Source organism: Aptenodytes forsteri, unplaced genomic scaffold (genome assembly GCF_000699145.1).
Source record: "Aptenodytes forsteri isolate BGI_AS27 unplaced genomic scaffold, ASM69914v1 Scaffold11, whole genome shotgun sequence".
NCBI classification, from domain to species: domain Eukaryota; kingdom Metazoa; phylum Chordata; class Aves; order Sphenisciformes; family Spheniscidae; genus Aptenodytes; species Aptenodytes forsteri.
The window spans coordinates 2534411-2556719 of NW_008794155.1; the positions used below are offsets into that span (position 1 = coordinate 2534411).

At 40.2% G+C, this 22309-nt stretch overlaps 1 protein-coding gene across 1 annotated transcript in view; it reads left to right on the forward strand.

Annotated features, from left to right (window-relative positions):
- Positions 1-22309, forward strand: part of LOC103899489 (von Willebrand factor D and EGF domain-containing protein) — a 189286-nt gene that overhangs the window by 161559 nt on the left and 5418 nt on the right. Inside the window, exons 24-27 of the mRNA XM_019472158.1 lie at positions 745-840; positions 2430-2525; positions 18472-18567; positions 19893-19988. Of these exons, the coding sequence (XP_019327703.1) occupies positions 745-840; positions 2430-2525; positions 18472-18567; positions 19893-19988 (384 nt within the window). The remainder of the gene's footprint in view (positions 1-744; positions 841-2429; positions 2526-18471; positions 18568-19892; positions 19989-22309) is intronic.

The following is a 22309-nucleotide window of genomic DNA, read 5'->3' on the forward strand; positions in this document are numbered from 1 at the left end:
GTTTTAAAGTGTCACTCTGCTTTCAATGAAAACTTTATCGGGATTCCTTATTCTTCACACAGTGACTTCCCAACTAAACTAATTTGCAATTCTAATGCCTTTTTTTTCAACAGTTGGGTACTTGCCGCATAGAAATATGCAAGACAGCTTTTAATCCCTAATGCCTGTTATATCATCTACAGTAATAACAGACAAATAAAGAGGCAAAGGGAGCTCAGCCAGTGGCTTTCTTGGTGATGCATAAGCCAATATGTTGCGGGAATTGGCATTTAAATGAGGCAGAACAAACGGAGGTTTTGCGGTGCATACCTATTCAACTTCACGGAAATGCCACGATGCTCTGCTCAACCCAGACAAAGCAGCGAATGGTTAATATCTCATGTCCAGGTTATCCAGGCTGTATGCAATCTGACTACATTTTACTACCTTGGGAACATGTTTGGTGAGGATACTAGAGTGGAAGCAAATGAACTGTGCAAATCAAAGGAAGACATCAGAAACAAACTATTAAATTATATTTTATTTCATCCCCCAAGCTATGCTAAAACACCACTGAAACGCTCCCACTGTGTTGACAATGAATAAATGCCACAGCACAACTGACCAGCAAAGACTGTGTGAAATTTATCACAATATTACTAGGAATGTTTATTCTAATGACATGTGCAGCAGCACAAGAGTGCCTACTCTAAAAAAATTCAAAATTATAAGAGATTCGTACGGTCATCTTATATTCACATACAGCTGTGTGCAACCCTGTGTGCTTGAATGGAGGAATCTGTGTACGGCCAAATACATGTACATGTCCTTATGGTTTCTACGGGCCACAGTGCCAGAGAGGTAAGAAAGTTCTATTTATCATCTAGATAAAGGATCCAGGCTTAAAATATAAACAGCAGCCTATATCATTACTTGCCCCCACATGAAGTATATCCAGAGACTTTCTTTGTCATAACCCCCTGTGGCTCCTTTAATGTTATAGTCTGTCATAAATCCGCATTATATTGTTCTTAATGGTATTGTGAAGGAGTAAGCACTTATTTATGATGGCATTAATGATAACTAAACAATTAATCTAAAACTATTTGAAGTCAGTGATATCACTAATTAGCAGCTATTCAATTAAATGTTAAGGCATGGCTCTACTTTGTTTATTTTGCATACTCTATAGCGTGTACTATACTGTGTTTCAGAGCCAGATGATAATTTACCTTCAAATGGGGCTCACAATATCACCTACTTGACCATCCTAGAGTGTAGTGGATGGGAGACTTGTATAGGACTTCTTCAGACCCCTGCTCAAAGATCTGATCAAATATCACTCTGCCAGACATAGAGCAGGACCTGATTTTGAATCCCTGTCCTAAAGGGGAGAGCTCTAAACTGAGGCTAACAGTACCTTGGGCTTCTTGCTCACTTCGCTTGTGCTGCAGAAGTCAAATTAGCGAATACTTTACCCATTAGCCCAGGCAGAATAGACGTGAGAGAAATTTATGTTTAGGGCTGAAATAGCTGGAAGACCCTTGTGCTTATACCACTTGCTTTTCATTTTTTTGAGCATGGATCTAATCACCCCTCCTGAATCTGGGAATATAAATACACTCTTATTACCAAACCTGAACTATTTCAATATTAAAAGTACTTTTCTCTTTCTCTCTCTCTTTTGTTTCCCTGGAGTTCCTGGATGAATGCAATCCAAATGCATTTTTTGAAAGTGAATGATTCACACACAAAAATCTAATTGCAAATGGAGCTTGCTGGAAGCTTTTTGGTTTTGTGATGTTGGGGGTGAAGGAGAGAGTGAAAATGATACAGACTCTGTAATTTGATGATCTTTCTCTTGAGGTTCAACACGGAAGGTGATTTTCAACACCTAGGTGATTTGGAATTTTTGTCCTTAAGTGTTATGGTTTAGACAGAACTAAAACTTGAAAATAAATATCCGCATTTATGGGATATGGAAGTGATAAGAGGAGATAGCAGATGGATGCTGAAGAAAAGCAAAGCCCTTCCTTCTGCTTCATTGAGAAGGGGGGGAAGAAGTAGCACCAAAACCAAGTTAGCAAATATCAAACACTGATCTATATTTCAAGGGCAGAAGCCCCTGAAGAAGCCCTTTACCTAGAGAGTTCAAAACCCAAGAGATTCTCAGAATATTCCGACCACTTAACTGCAGGTATCTAAAAGAGACCCTAGGTGCTAGGAGTCATGTCCCACATTCTTTCCACAAACAAGAGAGAATCAGGATCTCCAGCTAGGCATCTGCCCGAATCACCCTTTGGAGAGACACCTTCTCTACCCCGACTAAAGAATAAAGCCTCTGCAGACTGCTCTCCTGCCACAGGTGCCTAAATAAGGAGCCTATATTTAGGCAACACTGATCCCCTGTGTGATTTCAGTGCACAAAACTTTTGCTTTCCTTTCACTAGCTGTTTGCATTCCCCCTTGTAAGAACGGCGGTCACTGCGTTCGAACCAATGTGTGCTCCTGTACCGAGGGCTACACTGGAAGAAGGTGTCAGAAGAGTAAGTGACAAACTTCCCTTTGCTTTCCAGTGTTCTCTGACTCATAAACAATTTTTCTCCCTTACGTGCATGTTCCACAGAATATTTAGTCTGGATTTATGCCGTGATCTCCTATATTTCTATCAGAGCACATATAGCACTACGTTATGTCTAAAACCAACCTGTTAATTAGAATAGCATTAAGTCAAGTCAATGTTGGGAGTAGAACATCTTGCTAGAATCCTCTCTAAATATTTCATGCATTCAGAATGCGTAACACTCATATTTGGAGATGAATTAATTATTTTGCATTAAAGATTTGGGGGGGGGTGTAAAATTAAAGCCAAAGGCAGAGCAGCTGACTGAAATCCTTAAACATATTAGAGCATCATACTTCTAGCTTAATTAAGACAGTTGGTTAATAACGCTTCAACCTTGCCTTTGTTCTTTTCACTGAAAACTCCCTCTTCACCTTAGCATCGGTATTCATATTCGATTCTTCTATTCTTCTGGGGAAATAGGTTATTTTGGCACTTTTACAGACTCTATTGCTCAACAATATCTGTCACCCAGGGAATTTAGGATATGTATGTGAATTTTTTTTTTTTTTTAATTATTTCTTAACCAGTTTGAAATTGGCAAAAGGGGAGCTCTGAAAACAACCATTCTTGGCAGGAAGAATCTGTACATTTCCAGAGCACTTTATGTCTCTCTTTCACACATACAGAAAAAAAGCTAGTAAAAAATTCCTTCCAGCAACAAAAGCCTTCTGAATCCCCATACTACAGCTCTCCCCTCCTTCAGCAGGGAGAATCACGATGCACAGTTCTGCCTGGCTGCAAAGTACACAATTGAATAGTGTGTTCTGGCAGGAACAAGCTGGAGGGAAGAAAGGAGGAAAAAAACCCTTATGTTTGGTATCTTGTTTTTGAGGTTAGAGAACATTAGAAAAGTGCTGCTTCCAGCTTTAAACATACTACCACATCTCCAGACAGATAAAAGGAAAAAGACCTGATCATGATTGCAGTCTAGCAAAGCACTCCCCTAAATGCTCCAACCGCTACTACCAACCCACAGCATGTTTCTTTCCACTTTCAAAAAGTTTATGAGGTTTTGTTGCCCGTCTTAGTATAATCTTTTGCAAAAAAAACTTTCTGATATGATGAATATATTTTTGTTCTACATCTCCAGACAGATAAAAGGAAAAAGACCTGATCATGATTGCAGTCTAGCAAAGCACTCCCCTAAATGCTCCAACCGCTACTACCAACCCACAGCATGTTTCTTTCCACTTTCAAAAAGTTTATGAGGTTTTGTTGCCCGTCTTAGTATAATCTTTTGCAAAAAAAACTTTCTGATATGATGAATATATTTTTGTTCTGTCCAATCTCAGCCTCCATTCTACTTCAATAACCAGTATACAGTCTGTTTTATTTAGCCTAGTGTTATAAAAACTTAAAGAAAGGACCTGTGTCTGTAATGAATGAAGAGAAACATGATTAAGTAGAAGGCAAATGCTACTCTTTGCCTACTCTTACTGGCCACTGACTGTTAATAGGTAAAAATGTTGAGTAATGTTTCTTTTTTCTTGCTTACAGTCAACGGCACACGGGAGAGGTATCATGATTCATAGAAAGAAATAGTTTATTCACAAGCTCTTCATAGCAAGCAGTTGCTATTAGAGCTGTATGTCTTATCGTTGTTGCCATATGAAATAGCTCCTCTCTCCTCTGCCAGAGGATCCAGATTTCTCCACTCCTCTGGAGCAAAGGACTACAGGGCACGCGGCAGAAGTAAGTCTCGGCTGACCTCCGCAAACCTTCCCCCACAAACAAAAAGGAGAAAACTAGTGCTCCCATCAGTTGGAGGCTGCTCCCAGTCCCATACATCTCGGAGTTCAAATGCCAAAGGCATTTCATACCTTTTTTTAGGTATGATTTTATATCATTTTCAATCAGGCATTGACCTGATTAGAAGATCAGCTGATGTGCTTGGCACACACTTAAAGGCTAGGAGTATATATATGGACATGTGTTCCTAACTTATTTACACACAGACAAATAAAAAGTGGAAAATAAATTCCTAGAATGAAGAATTTCCAATACCCAACCACTTTTTCTTAAATAAAATATATAAAAAGTACCACAACATGCATTTTACATTCCAAAAAGAGCTAATATGTCATGTAGCTCATTCTGTCTCATTTGCAGTATCACTCGCAGTATATATGTATATACTCATACAGCGATCAAATAGATTTCGATAATCCTGCAGCCGCTTGGGCCTCTGACTCTGTAGAGGTGATACCAGCCCCACGGGCTGTGTGCCTGAATGCTCAGAAACCCAGCTGGGAGACGATCTGTGCAGTGCTTTTGCTAACCTTCCTGGGAAGGGTATGGCAAGGAAGGGATCGGAAAAAACCCAGTAGATTTCTACTTTACAGAGAGGTATTTCTCGTGATTTGAGCATCTTTTCTGTTTGCCTTTAAGGACCTAATGAACCCAGCTGTGCCCTGGGTGAGACTTGTGATCTCATTCTAGATGTACTGCTTGCCACGGTAATTGCACAGAGTTGTAATATCCTTACACAAAGAGTAAGGAAAATAAATACCTATATGACAATAGCAAAACTGTCATTAGAAACAAAGTTTACTGGAAGTTTAATACTGCAGCAGCTCCCATTTGCAAATCACCAGGCCCAGGTACCACATTTTCAGAGAAAGTGCCAGAGGTGAACCTGTGGCCCAAATCATAGCTCCGTGGCATCTAACCCATCACTGCCAGGTTACCCCATGCGGACAAAAGCACAGCTGGCTTAGCCAAAGTGAGAAAAACAATCCCTTGTGAGGGATTTCGTCATTATTTTACTTGTTCTTTGCTCTCTGAACATTAGTTTGCAGTGTCCTTAAGTCCTTTTACACTTCTAGTACAGTTTCAAAAACCTCTGACAGCAAATCAGCTTTACTATGTACTTACACTGAGTCTCTAATCTTAGAAATTTTGGGTGGATTTATTACCTGCCTAATAAAACCTATCAAGAGAGAGTGAGTAAACTTAAGACTAAGAAAGACGAGTCTGAAGAAGTTTCCCAGCCATGCATTACATGCAGAGCAGCCTCACATTCTTGATCTTTAGTTTGGGAAAATATTTGTGGGTTTGGGAAATTTCCCATGAACCATAAAAACTGAGAAATAGTCTTTTCAGAAACAGTGATCTGAACAAAAATATTACCTTTCTGAACCTGCAGTGAATGCTTGAAACTGGCAGTCTTCTATTTTGTCATTGTTTATACACAGCAGTACACGGTTTTTGCACACTTATCTCTGAAACCTGATAATAATTATACGAATTGCATCAGTAAACCCTTTGATTTCAGCTTTAATATGCTCCGACATGGAGTTAGAGCAAGGAGAAAATTCCCTGCCATACCCTGATTACAGTAGGGATGCTACAGTTTCCAGGCTTATCATACTATAACACACTTCTGGATGACCCCTTTGATGGAGCTACGTGAAGTCGGGGAAGCCAGAAGCACTTGGATGCCCATCCTGGAGGTAATTCGCACGTTAGGGTTGTTCCTGATGTGTGAACCCAAGTGTTTTGCAACTCAGAAATTTTGTATCAGAACTAGTGTGGCCAGCAGGAGTAGGGAAGTGATCGTGCCCCTGTACTCGGCACTGGTGAGGCCGCACCTCGAATACTGTGTTCAGTTTTGGGCCCCTCACTACAAGAAGGACGTCGAGGTGCTGGAGCGTGTCCAGAGAAGGGCAACGAGGCTGGTGAGGGGTCTGGAGAACAAGTCTTATGAGGAGCGGCTGAGGGAACTGGGGTTGTTTAGCCTGGAGAAGAGGAGGCTGAGGGGAGACCTCATCGCTCTCTACAACTCCCTGAAAGGAGGTTGTAGCGAGGTGGGTGTCGGTCTCTTCTCCCAAGTAACAAGCGATAGGACGAGAGGAAACGGCCTCAAGTTGTGCCAGGGGAGGTTTAGATTGGGTATTAGGAAAAATTTCTTCCCCGAAAGGGTTGTCAAGCATTGGAACAGGCTGCCCAGGGAAGTGGTGGAGTCACCATCCCTGGAGGTATTGAAAAGACGTGTAGATGTGGTGCTTAGGGACATGGTTTAGTGGTGGACTTGGCAGTGCTAGGTTAACGGTTGGACTTGATGATCTTAGAGGTCTTTTCCAACCTAAATGATTCTATGATTCTATGATTCAGATGTAAGTAGCAGCTGTTCAAGTGGGACAGACCTTTGTCTTTGTGATGAGTCAACAAAATAAGAATAATAATAGTTGTGGGTGTCTGTTTCTCCAGTAATTAATGCTCATAAGTACTTCTTTCATCTGAACAAATGTCATAAAATGGCACCTTAATATCGGTATTTGAAATAACAGAATAAAGATGTCACATACTCTAAACAAATTGCATATTTGTCATGATACCAGTTTTATGAAGTTTTTTTTAGGTAGGAACAGTGTTTAGAGGCAAAGATAAAAATAAGTCCAATCAGGTTTTTGGTGACTTACCCCTTGGATATTTTGGCATTTTTTCCACTGCTTTTAGACATTTCTCTTTCCTTCTTAATATCTCACCTGCATGGACAGAAAAACAAAAGCTTCTGTTTGCTTTTGTCAGCTTCAGATTCTCAACTGAAGGAGATAATTAAAACTAAAAACCATGGCAGTGAATCAAAGACAAGTTATTTCTAAACTGAGCCCAAATACGCTACTGGTTTATTTTAAATATGTGGCAACATGCCTTAGGATTTTCACTTCCATCCCTGTCTGTACAGTTTGGCATTTCTAATACTCTCTGCCTGACAGCTAAAAATGTGCAGGACGGAGTGGCAGCACGATGCCTTTGCCACGCGGGCTTACTCTTCTTTGCTTCTTCAGTATACGGAGAAAGGCATTCAGCCTGAATTTTGTGTTTGTTTTGCATGTAAATAAACATCGTCTCAAAAAAACGTGTAAATCAGCCAGGTCTGATTGGCTGCCAGCTGAAATATAAGGCTTTGCCTGGTGTGTTTACTGATAAATAACTGCCTGGTGATTATGCAAACCAGACACCCACACCCAGGATGAGCGGGTGTCAGAGCTGACAGTGAAATGTACGGTTATGCCTCGGCAATTGTACAACCTTGTATCCTCACTTGCTACGCATTGTTTTCAGTACAATCAGTCTTGTTGAGTGGAAAGAGGCAAATGCTGGCAGTACCTCAAAATAAAATACATTTCTGGATCGACTTTGCATCAAACAAACGTACTCGGCATTAATACTAAAGAAAAGCTATTGGCGCGCAGTTTTAAATTACATTTTGAAAAAATGCACAGCTGTAGCAATCCTGGGATATCACTCCTGTTCATGAGGCTTTAAAGCAGTGTTCACACTGATTTCTACTACATCCTTACAAAAATTATAAACAAAGAAAATAGATTAGTTTTCATTTATTTCCTAGACGTATTTTCATAGGACTGCTTTAGAAACAACTCTTAAAAAAGGAAAGCTAATAAAAGATGAGTTTTCTTGTGAAGGGTTGGAGCGAAGAGAAGGGGAAAAAAAGAGGAATTCCTGGGACCACACTTTTAACCCTTCCCCATTGCTATCTGCTTCTAGTGAGTTCATCTCTGAGCAAAAAGGCAAGCCACAGCTCCCTCTGGAGCTCATCAGCAAGCAAAGGTCACAGGAGAACAGTGCTGAACATGCTCCTCCTCTCTTCTGCAGAATACCAACCACATCTGCAGCCTGACCTCGGTCCCTCTTACGGCAGCGTACCTTCTTGCCACTCGTCTCGCAGCCAGCTAGCTGGAGTTGACATACGGTTTAAAACAGAGAGACCGTGTTCCTGCATGCATCTATTTTATCGTGTCATGTTGAATCCTGCCAACTCTGTAACACATAAATCATCGCACTGACATTGGGACTTTGCAGATTAGATCTCAAAGTTAGTAGATAACTATTTCTCCATTTCAGTAATTCCTGCAGGCAGGATTTACAGCCAATACACAGTGCACAATATAATTCACGCTCATTCTTCCAGCTCTGCTTGCTCCTCCTCCCTCCCCTTCTCTTTTTCCTTCCCGGTACCATGAGGACTTTACTTGCATGAGAGCTAGAGGCAAACTAATTGGAAATGTGAACACTGGGTTTCAAAAGCAGCTTTTTGCTAAGCAATGTCATATTGTGAAAGTCACTGATTTCCCATATTCCAGCCTTCCCATGTAATGTTTCTGTAGGTTACTGCCTTGCCAGCTGCATAAGCAGGAAGTTTTACTGCTCAACAAATTAGACTTCCACCAAGTTATCACCTTGACAATGGGTGATATATTCTCTGGACTATCTTCACTGAGTAGGCAGATTGACTCAAGCCATCTAAAATCAGCCAGTTTGCAAACCAGAGGTCCAGCATACCCTCCCACACAACCGAGCAGGGAACAACCCGTGTATCTCATTTAAATGGACGGAGTAATCATTTGCGTTAGACTTGCTTTTCATACGTCAAGGATGTGCTCACAAGCAACAACTGCTTGTCTACGATTTCAGTATGACCAATATCCTCAGGCAGTGGGTGTTTGGAAATAAATAAACAGCTGCTCATAGCAGAGAGACTTGTAACTTACTGCTAAAAGCATTAGTTTTGCAACAGAAGTAGAAAGATTGGTAGGTTGGCTTGTTGACTGGTTGGTGCACAGTCTGGAGACACAGGAAAAGGAAACCCTGGTCTCAGTTCTTACTTGACTTTCCAGCCCATGTAACAGAATAGGTTCATATTAGATGTCATCTTCCTTCCTTGAGCAGGAAATACAACAGAAGACGAAGAAAAAAATATCAAGGCTACTACTGTCTTTCCCATTCGGCTGGATCATTCACAACATGACCCACGCATCTTGCCTGGGGGGAACGGGGAGAGCTGTGACTTCCCAGAGAAAGGGAGAGAACCGAATGGGAGACAGTGACTCAAGGTACAACCTGGTTTGTGGTCTGCTCTCAGAGCAGGGCTCCTCTCTGCTCACTCTTAGTAAGGATTTGTGACAAAACCATTAGTTGGCTTTTCTTAAAAGCTACATTTTGTTCATATATATGTAGCGGATGCATTTATTTTAATAGGGGTTTTGAGCACATGCAGTTGTCTAAATTTATTTTGCAGGAAGAGAATAAGAATATATCTGGGTAAGAACTGAATATATATCCTAAATAAGCCCAAAAGCCTTATTAAATTTTTATTCTTTCCATAAGCAAAACATTCACGGACTACAGCATGATTTTTACTAGAGTAGAAAATCTAGGTTTTGAGCCAGTATTTCTTAATTTGTATCTTGAAGGCACTAAAGAAATGTGCCAGATCTGCTGCCATATGTAAAAGCATAGTTAAAGTAAAAAAGCAGGGATTCCTGAATTACTGCATTTCTCTTTGCAGTGGGCTTCTGTGTGAGGATAAGTGCTTTTTTCCACTAATTGATTTAAGAAACAATACTTTTGGGAGTCTATTTTTAATTAAAATATTTTTAAAATGTCTCTTAAAAAAGGGGCATGGGATCTACCATTTGAAAAGCCCAGAGGACGGACAATTCTGGAGATTAATGTTGTCTGTTTATCCACAAAAAGACATTGGCAAGACAATCTTCTCCAGCATCGATTCCCAAGTAAGCCTTAGCTTACTTTCTAAGACAGATAACAACGGGATGACTAACAGATTAGTGCAATGCCAATGCAGACAGCAGGCCTCTTCTGAACCCCCTGACTTCCCACCCGAGGTCTTCTCTTCGGCTGGGTTATCAGCCGGACCACAGCGGCCTGCGGCCGGTCTTCTTCCTGGCTTGAGACTGCGTCTCCCATGCCACTGCGGTTCTCTTCGGTGACTCTGCCTGAATCTCCCTTTTCCTTTGTACAGATGAAAATAAACCAAACTGCATCAAGCACAGGCGACAGCTTAGCCCACTCAGCGCAATGGAAACGTGCCTAAATGGCAGATCACACTGCAAGCACAGAAGCTGCAAAAACAATCAACAGAGGGAAACAATGTATATGAGAATCCTCTTTCACTTCTTATTCAGGCATGACAAGAAAGCAGCTCAACAGAACAATTTATACACACGCTGCAATGGTTCACTGACCTAATAAAACACAGAGCATTCTTCAATGAAGAGAAAATGTTACCAAACCCAAGACCCTAACAAGACGGGAATATAAGCTGTGCTGAGAGTATACTTTACAATTCCCCACATTAATTATATACTAACAGTTGCAAAGATGAGAATAAAGTATAGCTATAGTCTCTTTCAAATTAATAGTGTTGCAGACTAAAACCAATCAGTAAATGAGAAAAAGGTTTTGGTAATGATCTCAAAATCTGACAGTTCCTAGCAGAATATTCCTCAAATATATAAATGTGCACCTGCACATGCTTATTTTGTTTATAGTGGCTTTCACTCTGAAAGACGCTGAAATATTTTGCAGCTATCCAAACATCATACCATTGTACCTCTAGAAAGAGTTTCACCTGAAAGAGACAACAGGCAAAATGAAGATCAGGAGACCCAGAGGGAGAAATATTTCAGTCCAAGGAGAGTGAGGAGTCCCCTATCTGTATTGGAGTGACAATCCCTCATCGGTTTCCACAGCTTGCTGAGGTTTAAGAGTCTTGCCTACCACAGACTACCAGGGAATCTTTTGGAGGTACAGCTGGAGAGATTAGGATCCTCTTTAACTGACAGAAAATGTTATCATCTGATGAGAGTGACATGACAGAGCAAACAGGAATGCAAGACATTAGGCACCAACACACAGAGTTTAGTCTAGCATCTCAGTAGTTTTACCATGCAATATTCATTATTTTTCCCATTTTTTCCCTGAACTAATACCTAAATTAGATTTATTTCCTGCTTTAATAACTCTAAAAGGCCCCATAGGTATATCAGAGTACGCATCAGAATGAAGACCACACAATTAGGGAAAGCACTGGCATTGCACTGCTATCTGTATGGTCTACAACTTTTCAGACCACTTTTTCTTCTGAAATGTGTGCTAGGTCATGCAAACTAACTCATATTGCTAGAGCCGTGTGGTAAAGTGAATATATTATAAATGCAAACTGTCACCACACCCATCACAATTACATTTACAGCTCCCTCTGTGTCTTGTAGTAATTTGTTCTCCTGCACTGCATCCCTCAGAGGTTTCTACCAGATTATTTTTACTATTCAGAAAGGTAATTTATTGAAGAAGTGCTTTGCATCTCTGCCAGAGATACTTGAAGTGAGAAATAGGGATGAGCAAACCTCAAAATGATTGGTAGCTTGATATGGATAAAGATCCAAATTTTAGAAGAACCTTGCACAAAACTTGCAAACAATTTTATTACATGACAAAAATTCCTTCCTCTTAAAATTTAATCTGTGGCTATAATTACTGCCATTCAGTGGATCACACATCTGAGGTTACTCTGATAGAGCTTGGAGAGAAAGTTATTTCTTTATTTACAAGTCCAAATCAACATAGATGAGGAATTTCAAAGAAAATCAATCTTTGGAACAGCATACGTGCCTAAAAATCAACACAGGCAAAACTAGTTCCTTACTGCCCTTGGAAACAGAAAAAAAGGGACTAGAAATTGCTAGTGTCCCGAATCCATAACATGTTTTTCAGAGCTATGTGCATTTGGGACCTTCACAGCAGCAGATATATTGGTACATCCATCTCGCTAATGATCTGTTGAGCATCAGTTATACCCTCTAAAGGGGAGAATGACATTTTTTACCTCGACTAGTTTCTGCTAGTGTCAGGGTAGTAGAATCCAAACAATGGTGCCTTTGCTAGAAACACCCTTTTTGGCCAGAACACACCCATTTCGTGATTCATTTTTTCAAAGGATTAAAGACCATTCAGCAAGATCAAATCTTTATTTGGAGCCTAGAAGCATCCGACCAATTGTTTCCTTGCTGCGGTCAGGATAATGTTTCATTCGAGCAGTGCTGCTGGGATGCATAATGCATCCAGAGGGATGGGGAACCTTCTTTCCAGTCGATCAATTGAACCGTGTTATTTTGTCAAACTGCTGACCTGACCTTCCAGTTCTTGTCCTATGAAAAAGGTCAGCAACATCTCTACACTTTAAGGCTGCGGGCTCATGATTGTGCCATTCCTGGCACAGAGCTTCTCCCCGGTTTTTGTGTTTTATCAATAGGTGATGTATATTACCTATAAACATTGGAAAAGGACTAAAAGTGCCAGTGGTTATGTTTATATTACCTACAAACATTGGAAAAGGACTAAAAGTGCCAGTTTTAACACAAAACCCACTGCTTTCATATCTACTAGTTTCATTTTTGTTCTCAGCTTGAGTTCTGTCATCTCTATTTTCCTGACAAGACCAGTCGGTGTTATTTTTAAATCCATCCCATGCTCTGTGTCCTTACTGTGTTATATGTCCCCAGCTACAGCTATATTACCTACAAACATTGGAAAAGGACTAAAAGTGCCAGTTTTAACACAAAACCCACTGCTTTCATATCTACTAGTTTCATTTTTGTTCTCAGCTTGAGTTCTGTCATCTCTATTTTCCTGACAAGACCAGTCGGTGTTATTTTTAAATCCATCCCATGCTCTGTGTCCTTACTGTGTTATATGTCCCCAGCTACAGCTCTTTGTTTTTGAGAACGTCACACCAAATCGAGATAACCACTAAGCAGAAAGGAGAAAACAAACATTAAAACAACATGTACACACGGAAAAGCCAAAACTGCAACTGATCAAGCTTCCAGCTCCTCAAAAGAGCAATAGAGAGAGCAAGTCGAAATATGCACTAGACCCACAGAGAAGTCAGTCCAAAACCAACCCCAGCCAGAAATAAAAGCAGTGCCTGTGAATCACATATAAATGACAGCACAGGGATGGTGACTTAAAGGATACGTTGAAGTATGTATCTACCAGTAGGTGTTCTTTTGGCCGCATTTCTGTGTTCTTTGTCAGTAAGCTATAGCCTGATGCATTACCTTAGCTGGCCCACACAGATGTTACTGCTTGAGGCTATTTTCTCTCTTCCATCCAAAGGCAGAATGCATCCAGAAGCAGGTCAATTTTCTCAGCTTCCACGGGGCATATTAAAAAAAAAAAAAAGGAAAAGTTCTCTTGAAAACTACCTCTTCTAATCAGCACTGCCGCATGACGCACTGTCTCCTCATCAGCAGCATGGCTCAGGATACGTGATGACAGGTAATTTTTGATTCAGAAAGAAATAGTCTATGCAGTCTCATTGTCAGGAAAGGACATAGATGTTCAGCTGCGGCAGGGCGTATTCCTGAAATATTGCAAAGGATCCCTTTCTGCCAAGATTTCAGGAGCCTGATTTAATATTCCCTCTGTTTTGACTTTATGAGGGTGGTGATGCAGACTGTCTTATTTCAACAAAATTACAAGCTTTTCACTACTCACTATTATCTACTTCTAACAAGAACAGGTGTAATGGGGTACTTGCATCAAAAGGTGGTTTAGGTTTAACTTGAAAAGTTTTTGTCTGCTAATCCACAGAAGCAGTGGGAGTCTGAAGGAAATATCTGGCTTCTTTTAATCACTGTAAACTAATCGGCAGATACTGCTGGCTAATATTGTGACTATTTGTTAGAACAAGAGATTACTCTCAGTTGCTTCTAGGATGTGCAGTCTAGCAAAGCATGCCCAGTGCTTAACTTTGCCCCCAGTCCCTTTTGGCTTTGCATAGCAGGGATATTTTGCTTAATACTGTGTATGTTTTAGGGGAACTGTTACTGTAAATCAATGGCAAGAAGGGCAGGCAAAGGAAGACACTGGAATTGTAGGTGTCTATCGCTGGTGCTACTTACACCAGGAGGACCTACTTTACACACAACATTTAAGGTGTTCGTTGGTTTTTTCCTTAGAATTTTAGTAATCTCTGGAAATATTTACTTTGCAGGAAAATTCTTCCCTTTGGCTGACAAAGCAGGAGGTCTGTCTACCTTAAAGCTGTTAGGGCTGAACAGTTGAACTATGGAGCTCCGTGGAGGTTGATAAAAAGAGTTGCAAGAAGCATTTCACTGGGTCAAGTCAGCCTGGAAGGGGATAAGCTATGAAAAGGGTCACAGGAAATTTTAAGTGATTGTAAGGTCAAAATGCATTAAAGCCATCAAAGAGAAATAGCTGCTGCATAAAACAGAAAGCTTAGCGACTTATGAATGCTTTTCAGTGCAGAGAAGAATTGCGTACATTTTGTATGATGTTTTGTGCAACACCTATGTTTTATCTTAACACCTGCAGCTGCTTGTTACTTTATCAAAATCATCCCTCACCCGAAATACAACAGGTAATCGTGCTTTTTCTTTAACCTGCGTTATCACCTTCAACATAGGCTTACCTTATCTAACTTACCAGTTTTGGAGAACTTAAGATCATGGAAGTCCTTTCTAGTTTTAGCTGGTGGCCTTATAGAATTTTGGCGGGTTATAGAATTCAGTAACTCTATTTCATATGAAATTCTGTGCTTTGGTTCTTACTGAAGAGCATAGAAATGTCGACACTGACAGCAAGGGGAACGGGATCAAGGCTTTAGTGATACTTACTGACTGCCAGCAAGCTTGCACCCAGAACGTCTTGATAGTACAGGACTCTCCCTACCCCCAGCGATATACCCTACCAAACTGCAATGAAGGGAAGACACGAGTGTGTTTATATCCGTGTCATGAGGGCTAGTCCCCCAGGCAGGTGGAAAACCTATCAAACCACTGTTGTCTTTGGGTCAAGATGCCAGGCCTTTTTTAAGGGGAGGGGAAAAAAAGAAATGTGAGTCTTTCCAAAGTCATGCCAGTGCCTGGGAGGATTACAATAATTCGATTTGCTCTCCTAGTGTTTGATAGTTTATTTAGTTTTCCTGTGAGAGGCTGTAACATTTTTGTTTGCTATTTTGAAATTGGAGCTCCTCCACAGAGGCCAAGGAGTGGGACTAGAAAGGATCCGAACTAGTTATCATCAACAAATATTGAAGTCTGCCTGATGGGTACTGAGATGGAATTGTATTTAAGAAAGTTAAAGAAAGGGAGAACAAGGTGGAGCTGTCAGACAGGAAAAGGGGAGAGAGAACATTGCATTCATTTACATAAAGGTGCTCATGAGTTCCCTAGCAAGAAGAGACAGCATCTGCCCCAGAGGGCAGGCGGTCAGAAGCGCCCCTCCAGCTCAGAACAGGTTTGGTACTTCCCTTAGTTCACTTTGAATTGAACTCCTTTGGATTTGTCACCGAGGTGAGAGATGCCATAAGCAATAAACAATGTAAAGGAAGTTCATTGTATATTTTCATAGTTACTTGTTCATTCCTAAGGCAGCTGAACAGAGAGAGAAATAGATCCAAAGCTGAAAGTCAGTTTGAACTGATATGTTTTACTCAGACCAAGACTGGACCTCACCTGTTGCTTCAAGTTTTGCTGAATTACAATGCAAATTGAGCTGGAACAAGTTCAGTTATACACAAACTGAAAACTAAAAGTTAATGAAAAAGCACACTAGTTTTGACTCCCTGTAATTGAAGGAAGAGTGTCTTCTAAAATTTAAAAATCTGCTATCAGTACAAAACAACCAGGAATATCTTAAAATGTAGTTGTTTGTATAAGGTTAAAAATACACAGATTGTACTGATTTAAAAAAAAAAGGAGAAATAGCACGTGAACAATTGCTACTGTGCTTCTAGTTACTTTTTATTGGCTTTACTTTTTAAGGGGTGGGGGGAAGACATTGTCCAAGTTTCATATGATCTCAAAATCATATCTCTAGATTTTCAAATTATTTTGGGACAGCAGGTTAGCATTGGGGACACTGTGGTCCGTGAATATCACAAAGCATAAGGTCATTTGAAATCTAGAACCAAATTTTATGGTTTGGGGTCATATTTTCTAAATTCTGAATATCTGAGCTGTTTTATAATTGAAACGGGAAGACAAATACAACACAACATAAGATTGTAGGTCAGAAGTCCATTATTGGAAACGTGAGGTCAATAGGGAGAGAAAAAGGAAGAGGGAAAATGAAAGATTAAATTATTTCAGAGTTATGGTTGCCATGACACTTTGAACTCATCTAGGTTTTAACTAGTGGTTGCAGCACTTTTTGATAGTTCAGCAAGAACTGTAGATCTCTGTTAGCCTTAGTAAGCAGAGGCCAAGGTTATAGCATGGATCAGGAGAGGCGGAGAAAGAAGGAAAAAGGATGACAGTTTAAGGGCTTGGATCCAAGCAGCCCTTATAAGCGTGGGTAAGCCTGACCTGCCTGAGGGCAGGTCACTATGCCGAGGGATCCAGGAGGCTTTGCAGAACAAAATGCACATGTAGCAGCCAACCAAGAGCAGCAATGTAGCGCTAAAAGCTGCCGGTGCAGCAGCATCTGCGCTGAAGGAATAGACCAGGACACAAAAAGCCACAAAAGCAATATTTCAATGCATCAGAGGAATTATTAGGGAATCTGAATCTACCTATCTAAAAATGCCTGATCGTACCTGAGAGAGGAACAGAAGGTTATTCTCCCATCAACTAGCAGTTGCTGTATTTTTGCATGCTATTTTTTAATAATCATTCCTATTTTGAGGCTCTTTGCAGGATTCCACCTTCTACAGTAAAGGTCTGAGGGGGGGGTTGTGGTAGTTTCAGAGCCCTGTACGTAGTGATGACTTGAAAATCAGAACTGTTACAGCATTAGTATTCAAGTTCTGTTCTTACTGCTGATGGGCCAAAAGACATCACAACCTTAAGGCTAATAAAGGCACTGTAATGCTACATTTTAGCTGTCAGCCCCCTCGGTGCTGGCAGAAGCAAGTAGCCTGTTCCCCGCTGAGGAAGAGCTGGGTGTTCAACAGCCACCCGGCTCCACAAGCAGGGAGGACTGACGCTGATTACCACTGTTCGTAACGAGTCACTGGGAAATCCCATTGTACCTATAAAGCTTTAAACATGGCAGGAGCCACTCGACACAAATATGTTCTCAAACCTTCGTTGTCGGACTCCTCCTGACTTGACTCTCGTACCCCAGTCCAACCACTTGCTACGTAACATGGCTTTATTGTCTTCCACCCAGTTATCAGATGCCTTCTTCCATGTAAAAGGCAAATCGTTCCCACTCCCATCATACCAGCACTGCCATGTTTCCGAACTACGCTGCCTCTCATGGGTCCTTCCTACACTTACGGGCAAGGAGAAATGGGAGATGAGGTCTTTGGGTATCTGCCTATGGCATCTACCTATATCAAAGCAGGTTGGGATTGCAGATATTTGACTTGCCAGAACAGTGAGATTTTACTGTTGGATGTTGTAAAACAACAATATTGATAAATACAGGGCTTAATCTGAGACACAAAAATTAGCAATGAGATTTCTAATGAAATCTAACAAAAAGTCATCTGGTTTCCTGTGGTTGAAAGAACAACTTAGCTTTCACATCTTATTCATATGACAGAATAAAGTAAAAAGGTAAGTACTTCAACAAATAATGGTGCAAAAAGGCCATGGTGGAATAGATCTATTTAGTCTTTAAGCTTGGTTGAATGCAAAAACATTCCCAAAGTTGTGTCAAACCAGTCTATCCTCTTCAAGTCTTTTCTTATCCAAATGAGCATCTGAGAACGTGTTTTCCAATCAGGAATTGAAAGCTCTAACAAGTATTCGGTCTGTCCACAGCTGCCAGAGAAAATTTCTTACTTGTTTTTCTGAGAATCGTTGTAATTAATGCCTGTCTTGTTTTTCTGGTGAGGCAGCTCTTACTGGAGCTTCCCCGAAAGAGCTTCCACACAAGGCGCAGCGTTTTCCAGAAGGATTTATGGGAGCTATCAAGCCTCTGTGTTTCAGATTCTCAAATCCAAATTACTTTTCTGGTTTTTAATTACAAGCAATTGAACCTTCTGAAAGGAAGAGAATAAGTCTCTAGTGAAGTCTTCCCTCGTTTCCCAGCTACCGTGTTCTTCCTTTGATACGTATCTGCAGGTGTCTGTGACCCCACGTGCATGAACGGAGGGAAATGTGTACGGCCAAATGTCTGCGACTGCCCATCCGGTTGGAGGGGAAAGCACTGCAATAAACGTAAGCACCTCTACCGCCCATCAAACAGATTATTATTACTTAGGCCAGTCAACATCAATTGTAATCTTCTTTTAATATTAAAAAAACAATGTAGTGAATAGAATCTGTTTTGCTACTTCAGCAGTTTGAAGAAAAATGGTTTTAAGTGGAGGTAATACAAAATGTTATAAGCATTTGATGCTTGCAAAGGAAAAAAGCTGTGTAGGGGAACCCTGGTTCTGCTTCATGCAGCTGTCTGTTATACATCTTGTTATGGAAATTCATTTTTATAGTATTAAACTTGAATCATTGATTTTACATTTTAACAGCTTCACATATTTTGTTATATTTTACAGAGAAATGCCATATATTTCAACATACAGAACTATTTAAAGCCTGCTATAAAGCCTTCCAAACTGATATACTCTCAAGGTCACCAGATACATTTTGGTGCATAATTTGGAGAATGATGTGTTCTTACTCTGTAACTCTACCAGAGCTGACGACAGTTACATAAAAATGTAATTAAAAAAACCCTCTCACCCTAAAATATTTTCAAGGAATATTTTTCCTTCCTTTCCTTTCCATTCATTGCCAAGATGTTGACAGATAAACTGTCAACAAGTATGACATCAAGATGACATACTGTATGTAAACCACATTAAAATATTGGCTTTTTACCCTTTGGTCCTGATTGATAGTAAATATGATTTCAGAATCAGTGTTTTGAAATTATAATATTAATAATTTATTCAGAAATTCTGAAGGAAGTCTGTGTGTCTCACACGTATACACCAAAACATGCATTCACTCTTGCAGGATCTCTGAAGAAACAATATATGCACTAAACATATCCAATTTTACTATGAGAATCTACTCATTTATAACATGGAACACATAATATGCATATAACATGAATATATCATATTATATGAATATATCATATATTTAGTGGTGGACTTGGCAGTGTTAGGTTTACGGTTGGACACAATGATCTTAAAATTCTTTTCCAACCTAAATGATTCTATCATTCCGGTTGGACAGATCTTAAAAGTCTTTTCCAACCTAAATGATTCTATGATTCTGTATGGAGCGTATTCTTAGCTGATGGTGAGCTGAGCATCAGAAATAACAAAGCTACCAATAGACAGTCATCAAAGATAAATTTCTTAAGAAGCAAACATCAAAGAATCCTGAACACTGATTATCTGATGAATATAACACACTCACTTCTTTAGAAATTAGCCATATGGAATAAAACCTAGCAGGTCACTCTTTCAGACAGATCTTGAACATCCAGATATATCGTGTACATCTTCTCACTTGTTTCATGTCAATCTGTTCAGCTGTTTGCCTGCAGAAATGTCTGAACGGTGGAGAATGTATAGGTCCAAACATCTGTGAGTGCTCTGGAGGATGGGTAGGAGTGCTGTGCCAGACCCGTAAGTGCTGCTTTAATTACTACAGTTTTGTAGCCACGCACGTTGCACCGGAGATCTTTATGCATTAAATTTTCTACTAAGTGTATATTACATATAAAAGTCAACCATGACATGATTAGCGCCTACATTCTGCCTCTTATTTGTCAGAACTGCCTTATGCTGCCAGTAAAACTATTACTTTCAAAGACATTTCTGGACTCAACATCAGCGTAAGAAAGAGACCTGACTCATCTTTTGCTTATGTGGACGCTGAGCTCGATCTGTCAGACAAAATTAGTAGTCTTTAAATTAAATAATTTGAAATACAAGGTAAAAAAAGAGGGGTCAGGGACAAAAGGAAATGGAGTAGCCCATTCTGCATACCCAGACGACATGAAGCACAGACAGAAATTCTATGTATCTGCTAACCTAAGAGCCTGATCCTGTAAATATTACGTGTTCAGACTGACCACCAAGATAGCTGGAGGTATCTGCATGGGGAGGGACTGGAAGACCTGGAATAGGAAGAGATCCATTATTGCCTGTTACATACAGGGTCACTCCAGTTTGTGTGTGTTATTAGCTTTACAGTAAAAGGGCATGAGGAAAATATCAAGGCATTATCCCCTTTAAAGGGCAATCTTTCTTTCTTCTCACACTCGCTGAGCGTAATTACTTATGGAAAACTTTCATCAGTTAAATCTCAATGGCTTTGTAATTGTTTCTTTGCGCCAGCTGTCTTCTACTTCAAACATGCTAATGTTTAAAGTTATTTATTAGTTGATGACATATTCTTGACTCAGTTTATTAAATAAATAAATCGTGCCTGTTCCTGTGAAAGGCAAGTAAGGCTTACTATCATTAACAACTTCTGCTGTCCTATGCAGGCACACAAGCCTAGGCAACTTTTTATATATCTATCTAACCTTTGAAACTTTGCTTCAAATCCGTTCACTTGCTAATTACTCTGTTTTTACTGTTTCTTCCCCTGTTTTCACTGTAGTGGGGAATTAAATCAGCTTTTTGTCCAAAAGGAGCTGGCTGAAACTCCTAGGTCCCACAGCAAACCCAAATAATCACCAAGTGGTTGGAATTTCTGGGTTTTTGAATAGAAAGAGAGAAGACTATTGTCAGAGAGCAGATGGTGAGGTCTTATAATATTGCTCCAGGGTATTCACAGTGAGGCAGGGAGGAAGCAGGGGAACAAGAAAGTCTTCATCCTCACAGATGTTAGGTATAAAGTTTCACATAGAAGCGTAACCCCTGAAAGCAGGTCTGGTTTTGTGTTTTAATGGGAGTCTATTTGCCCAAATCCAGAACTCAAGGAAAAAATTGCCTTTATCTGCTTAAACATAAAAAGCCTTCTGAGTGCCTCCCTTGCTCAAAGAAGTGCTCACCTTCGCCTCAGCTCGGGCACACATGAGCAGACTGCTAGCAGCAGCAAAGAGGACTGCAACCAACCTCTGGTTACATCTTTTCGTTGCTCTTGTATTACTTTGGCCTCTTTCCCATCTCCCAGCAGCACACGAATAGTGGGCCAAATCCACACACTCTGCCAGAACCAGTGCATTTCTGGCAAGGAGGCGTTTCGTTCATCGCATTACTCCCCTGTGCAAAACTGCTTTCTCAAATTTAAGCCCCCGAGGTTTCCCTGTGCTCCGCACCCCCTTTCCTGCTTGGATGCGTATGCCCAAATTCTGTGCTTCGCTATAGTATCAACAACAAGGCTGAATACAGCCTTGATTTGCACCACTTTAACTACAGACTTTGGCTGTTAAACACAACAACAGAGCAAAACATTCACATTATAAGATAAGAAAGTAGTAGCAACATCCTATTCATGATATTCAAATATTATTTCATATTCTATATTAATTTATTACATATTATATAAAAACATGTTGTTTATTATGTATGTGAATTTATTAATTTATATTATCTTTTAATTACTTTATTTCTCATATTAATCATCTAAATCGCTTCCATTTCATAATGCAGAAATTCCATCTCACTTTACAAGTAACAATCCAGACGATAACTTTTCACAGCAGTCGCTGTACCTTCTCCACTATTCAGAAGCAATTAGGGCTGGATTGTTTCTCTGGGCCTTTTTCAAGGGTAGGAGGAGGTTAGATAACCCCAGCTTCATTCTTTTCAGCCTGTGAATTCATGCAGCTGCCCTTATCAAGATGGCAGAGATGGAAATGGAGATACAGGTTTCATCTACACACCGAACCCCATTTTTTCCTCATTAACTTCCTAACACACATCCAGTAGGGTGACCAAACCAAAGGATCTACAGAGACTTCCACTATTTTCTGGACATTTCTCAGAAGGAAGAA